General features: G+C 40.4%; 1 protein-coding gene across 1 annotated transcript; it reads right to left on the reverse strand.

The window, feature by feature from the left end:
• Positions 1-348: 348 nt before the first annotated feature.
• On the reverse strand, positions 349-5,663 carry zic3 (zic family member 3 heterotaxy 1 (odd-paired homolog, Drosophila)). The gene is made up of 3 exons (XM_030062194.1): positions 4,403-5,663; positions 3,413-3,576; positions 349-2,735 (listed from the first exon to the last, which is right to left on the reverse strand). The coding sequence occupies exons 1-3, from the start codon at positions 5,391-5,393 to the stop codon at positions 2,553-2,555; spliced, it is 1,338 nt and encodes a 445-aa protein (XP_029918054.1). The 5' UTR covers positions 5,394-5,663; the 3' UTR covers positions 349-2,552.
• Between the last annotated feature and the right edge of the window lie 1,287 nt (positions 5,664-6,950).

The following is a 6,950-nucleotide window of genomic DNA, read 5'->3' on the forward strand; positions in this document are numbered from 1 at the left end:
GCAACTTCTATAGCCGTAGGCGAATCCCTCACCAGCACACACACACACACACACACACACACACACACACACACACACACACACACACACACACACACACACACACCTTTATGTCCAGAAGTGTTTTCCTAACTTTCCACCCCCCCATACCCTCCTCCTTCCCCCTTCACACAGCTAAGATACCAAGATGGCGCCCTAATCAGTGTCAAGTTCAAGTGACTCCCACCAGTCTAATACACACTGCATGAGGGGGGTAAAAGGTGTGTATATATGCGCATGGGTGCAGAGAGCAGAGAGCAACAATGACAAATAATAATAATGATAATAATCAATGTCGCAGTCTGGAAGTCACTTTTCAGGATTTTTTTTAATTTCAGTCAAAATTTCCGTTCACATTTCTTCATAAATAGTTGGTAAAACAAATGAACCAACATACAGTAGCCTAAAAAGTACAAGGAACCTTTGCCTCTGGTCGCTAGATAGGCTAACGCATAGGCCTGCTGTTGTAACATGGTTTGCCTCAACGTGGCACAGTGACACAGTTCATCAGTAAAACATTTTGCTTTTCAGGAATAACTTGGAGTGTGACCCATTTCTCCCAGAAAGTGTTACAACATCACATTCTAGCTGTGTTTATACATCAGATATTATCTCTAACTTCTGGACATGGGGCAGAAAGGTGGTTGGAATAAGAAAAGTACTTCTTTTAAATTAAGGTATAGAAAATAGCATATAAAACATATATTCCTTAAATTATTTAAATAAACTTATTTCATATATCACTGTCACGAGGTACCGTTTTTACATTTTGTTTTAAAAGTAGTGCTGGTGGTCTGAAATTGTTCTCATATGAGTACAATATACTTTGTGTATGCATAATATTTACTTCTTGAGAATAGGTTACAATGCAATGCTGTAACTCTTTTTGCCACTGAACGTATTCTCCCCAACCCACATAGATCTAATATTCCTTCCACTAAATTTTGTTAACACAAAAAATGCCATCTTGACAAGTTATTCACACAAAACAAGCAAATGTGTAATCAAACTGCTCTATATGCAACACCACAACAAATAACACGCTTAGTTTCACAGAAGAATTACATTTAAAACAATGCAAGCTGACAGACAAAAAAACTTTTATTTTTGAAGATACTGTGTTGTGACAGTTCCATTGTTGCCGATGCACACATTTAAACATACTTGCACAAAGACATTGCTGGAACTATAAAGGAGAGCCATTCTGGCTTAAATGTTTGGGCGTTTGACCCGAATTGGAAATACTCAAAATACTGTCACCTTGATCTGGAAATCATGAATGAACCTTCTACACTCGCCTAAGATCTGCATACGAGTGCAACATATGCTGATGGGTTTATTATTTTTTTTCCCAATACTGAGTTTATGCTACGAATTGACATCTATCTCTGATTCTATAAAAGTAAAATACACAAAAAGTTTAAATTTAACCAAAATGAGGATATCAACAGAACCGTTTTATAGCTTCTGCAGCTCAACTGAACTCAGTTCTACAAAGTCGATGATTTACATGTCAATGGTCTCATAAACAAAATAAAAGTAACGGAAATAATCTGCATTATATATAGACAAATCCATAATATTCATATAGATGATTTCTTAGATCCAAATAAGACACACGTATTGGTTAAAAAAAGGGAATACAATCGCAATGTTGGAGCTTTAGAGTTTATCATTTGTTCAATGTTAAGCTGGTTATGACCAAAACTGTACAGTTCTTGTTAGAAAACATTTCCATAAATATCATTTAAGTTTCAGAACTTATACCCATAATTAAATTACAAATTGATAAATATGGCATCATGGATATGTATTTACAACGGTATTAACAAAAGGCAACGTTATATTCAACGGTAACAATCGTAACCTAATACCACATTTCTCCACCTGAAAACGGACGTTGACAACAGATTCGACCCCATCAAACAAGGAAATACATTCACGAGTATAATATTTATTTATGATTTTTTTTTCTGTGTTCAAGTTCATGACAAAGACTTTGGCACGTTTCTTAAGACTGTTTGAAGTTCCAACAATCAATTGAAGAGGCGACAAATAGCTTGCCACCGTTATATAAAACAGCGTGAAATAATCTTCCTTTTTATTCTTTTTTTTTTTAAATAAAATTTTGAGAAAATACATAAAATGAAAAATAAAATAATTATCTGAAATCTGTAAACTAAAAGATAAAAAGGAAAAAAACATTTATTTATACTTAGAAAGTATTACGTTTATTTATTCGTGATTTATTTGATTTCTTCAAAACTGCGGAATAAAAGTCAAATTTCGTGATCCTGAGAACGGACGTGGCCTGCTTGGTGCTGGCTTTGCTCTCATCTCCTCATGTTGTCCCAGTCCCATTTGTGTGTGTGTGTGTGTGTGTGTGTGTGTGTGTGTGTGTGTGTGTGTGTGTGTGTGTGTGTGTGTGTGTGTGTGTGTGTGTGTGTGTGCGAATAGTTTTTAAGGTTTATCCTCAACCTCGTGGTCCACATTAAAAGAGGTTTCTTCTCACTTCAAACGTACCATTCATTAAAGTTGGGTGCCAGTCCATCGCTGTGGCCAGACGTGTTTTGTACGGCTGACGGTGGTGTTTTTGTCGGGTCTTCAGTGTTGGCTGAAACCAGCACTGGTGGTGTGGACGACTCGTATCCAGAACTTGCTGCTGGAGACGATTCAGATCCTTGAGACTCGTGTACCTGCAATAAGAATAACAAGAGCAATGAGTTGCACAGTTTGACATAGATATCATCAAGATATGCTCTGCCAGTGTTAATGTAGTTTTATTGTAGGCTATGCAAATTAAAAGCAGCCTAACTCAGTATACTACATAGACTGCGCTGCTATCACTGTAAACACATAGCAAACATAATAGCAAACAGGCTTGGCAAATATTCGTCAACTTTCAAGTGCACTGCAAAACATTACCATCTTTCATGCAATTTCAATGAGTCTTGAAATTTTGCTTCCCTCAAAACAAGTAAAAAAAAATATATAAATATATATGTCAGTGGAATGAGATAATATCAGCTGAACAGCTGTAGCCTACCCTTTGTATTTTAAGTGTAATTTTTAAACAAGTGTAAGTATTTTGAAACAAAGCAGAATACGGCAGATATCACTCCACTAGTATTAAGAAATGACACTCAGGTTGGAAACAAGTTCAATTATCCTCATGCAAATAACTGCGATTTTTCTCTTGTTAAAAGAAAAAAAACAATAATATTTTAACAGTCAGTGCTAGAGTAAATGACTTTTTAAAATGACCGTGATGCGCCCTGTTAAGATAGGCCTGAAGTTGTGATAGTCCTTGTCTGGGGGAAGGGTGGGAGTTGGTGCGGTAATGTGTTTAAGGTGTAATGAAGACGTTAATTACCTTCATGTGTTTCCTGAGAGAGCTAGGGTGTGTGTATGACTTGTCACACACTTTGCAGATGTATGGCTTGTCAGATGTATGCACATGCATGTGCTTTTTCCTGTCGCTGCTGTTGGCGAAGCGTCTGTCACAGCCATCAAATTCACACTTAAACGGCTTCTCACCTGCAGGATTAAATACACACCGTATTAATTACTCAAACAGCCCCACAGACAAACTCCCATTGTAATGCCATCTGTAGGATCAGACTCGTAAATGTAAATTTTATCTTTGCACACGGGTTAGCCTACATTTTCGGCTAGAGCCCCCACCACTACACATTACACATTACACACTACACTGCCAGGCTTTATTTATTCAAGAGGCCTGCTACTTCATCCTACTATAGGCCTGTGCGTCTGGACTGATATAGTAAACACTGAATCAACAGGACGTTACTTCACTATGCACTGCCTGCCGCACTTAGATTTATGTCGACAAATGTAAACACAGCCACAACCTGACTGTGACTGCTCATGAAAAACACAAAACACAACCATCCTTGTAGTCTGTCTGAACAGAGTAATATAAGTAAGTAAGCAAGTAAGGCATACTCTTGAAACTTACACATGTAAGAAAAGTATAGGGTATAGTCTTATAAGGGACTCTTACTACAAGGGGCAAAAAATAATCACAGCTTGAGTTGCAGCAACACATCAAAAGTGCTGTTTAACCGAGCAGACCCCACATGTCATATTCTACCACCCCCGAGCCACAACTGAAACTCTATTTCAGGATAATGCAGGCAAGCTACACAAACAACAATTTGGGAACTAGTCCAGATGTCAAATCTAGGCCCAAGTTCTTGTTTCCCTACCCATCTATCAACAAAAACACACATGCCTTCTCGTTTTGTAAATCAGTATCCAAGGCACAGCACTCAGTCGCATTAACATTCTAAATAACCCACCACATCACATTACAAATGCTGTTTTGCTCATGCATGCCTACCTGTATGTGTTCTTTTGTGGATTTTCAAATTTTCCGACCTGGCGAATATTTTCCCACATCCGGGGAACGGACAGGGGAATGGTTTCTCGCCTGTGTGTACACGGATGTGGTTGACGAGTTTGTACTTGGCCTTAAAAGATTTCCCTTCTCTCGGACAGTCCTCCCAGAAGCAGATGTGGTTGCTCTGCTCGGGGCCGCCGACATGCTCCATGGACACATGAGTGACCATTTCGTGCATGGTGCTGAAAGTCCTGTCGCAAGTCTTTTTGGGTCGGTTCATCTGGTTCTCGTCTATCCATTTGCAGGATAATTCTTGTTTAATCGGTTGCCGCATGTATCTAAAGAAGGCCCCTGGACCGTGGTGTGTCGGCACGTTCATCCCCATGTTCATATTAATAGGATGGTTGTAGTTGTGCAGCTGAGCCCCGTAGGGGTCCGTCCGAGGGCTTGCGACCGGACGATAGGGATCAGGTCTTCCGAAAATGTCCCCGCGTAAGCCAAGATGCATCTGGCTGTTAACTACGTGTCCTCCCGGTGAAGTGTGGCTCACCCCCTGGTCGTGAAGTCCTGGAAACAACAAATGTCCGGGGTTATCGGTGATTCCAGGCGGCCCGTGGAGGCTCCCCGCAGATGCCGCAAAGATCCCATGCTGGGCGCTCGATGCGGCGGACTCTCCAACGCTACGGTTCCGGAAGAGAAAGTCCCGGGTTGAATTGAACGCTCCCCCACCGTACGAGCCCACCTGCCCGCCGTGAGGGTGTCCCAGAGCAGCTGCATATCCTGTGGCTTGCGGGGTGAACGCTGATGTCTGGCTGGAGGCAATATCGTGAGCCACGGGGCTGATTTTGAAAGCTGCGGAGTGGGAGGAATCAGCGAAGGGATTCAGTCCCAGGCTTGGGTCTCTGTTCCCTATTTCGTGGTGCCGTGGTGTCCCGAAACCCCCTACTCCTAACGATGGAAACTGCGGACCGCTATCAAGAAGCATAGTCATGAGCTTTAGGCAAACTTAGGAGACGGGAAAGAAAACAAAAATAAAATTAAACTCCAGTTTAGCGGAGCGCGCAAGCTGCAGATACCACGCCGATATTTACCACGTTTTCTAGGCCAGCTAAAATTTCTGAAATAAAAAAAAACAAACCGAGCCGAAACGGGAAAAATCCTACGCGTAGAGAGTTGGGAGGAAAAAACTCCCGTTAAACTGCGATCCGTGAGAAAGAGGATCAAACTTCCCCCCCTTTCCAGGCGGATGATGTCCTTGGACTGATAAAGTCAATCACTCACTCCCAGAACATAAATGAACTCGGGAGGCAGTGCTACGACAGCCAATCAGGGCTCAGCTACCCCTCTGACACGTGACTTGAAACGAGTGTGTTAATTGGCTAGATTTCTGGTGATTGGCACAATTTGGTATTGAAAATGGCAGGTCGTCTCAATTGGTTTAATTTGATTGGCTAGTACGGGCTTTATTTTGCAGGTATAACGGAGCACTGAAGCACTGATCCTCTGTGTTATGTCTATAGCGCGTGGCTTATGCTGTCTTACGTGTTTTAACCCCCTTAAAAAACTCTTAAACATTCTTATAAATTAAAATAAACATCATTAATACAAAAAAGAACCACTGCCGCAGGTTTTAAGCAGTGCAGGACATTATCCAACTTTCTACACCCACAATTTATTAACTCCAGACTTGTATAGGCCATTCAAGCTTTTTTCAACATTTTTTTTTTATAAAACATAAATGTCTTTGGTTTGTTAGATTTGAGTGCGTTTTGGGAAAAAAAAAGTTTTACTTTAGTTTTAGGTTTTAAATTCTCTATCTGTCTATCTATCTATCTATCTATCTAAATTTATATATATGTATCAGTGACTTATCTGTTATTCTTCTTTCATGTGACCACTTTGGCTCTTATTAACTGAAAACTTGAATGTACTTGGCACAGTTCCAAAATGTGGCTTTCTTGAAGCCGCTTGAAAGGGGAGGGGGTATTTTTTTTTTTTTTTTTTTTTTTTTTTTTTTTGCAAAGCTCTATAGGGTGTAAGACGGAGGAATAAAAGACAGAAAGAAAGATGGCAGTAATTGTAATATCCTGAGATTTTTTTTTTTGCTCAGCCAAAAATTCGTGCCATTGAGCGAGTTTCACAGGGTTGCCGCTGACTCGCTGCAGGACACATAAAATCTGATCAAGTTCAGAGACGCGCTGAGTGCTTCAAGCGGCGCTTTATAACTCCAAGCCTTTCACATCCTTTTCCCTCAATCTGTCCCAGGAAGGAGCTCACATTCTTTATTTTAGGGTTCTGGGGGGAAAAAAAGAAAAAGAGAAAAATCTTCAAATCAGTCCTTCATTCTGCTTTCGCCCTCATCCAACCCGCATTCATTCCCAGAACATTTTCACCGAGAAAGTGTTATAGATTGAAGAGGTGAGTTTTCTTATTTCTGTATTATCTCAAATGTTGCAACAACGGTTCATTTGACTGGGAGAGGAACATGGGGTATGTGAAGTGCATGCAGTGGCAGTGTGTAAAGCTACAGTTCATGATTTTTATGAGG

This window comes from Myripristis murdjan, chromosome 10, assembly GCF_902150065.1.
Source record: "Myripristis murdjan chromosome 10, fMyrMur1.1, whole genome shotgun sequence".
In the NCBI taxonomy this organism is placed as follows: Eukaryota; Metazoa; Chordata; class Actinopteri; order Holocentriformes; family Holocentridae; genus Myripristis; species Myripristis murdjan.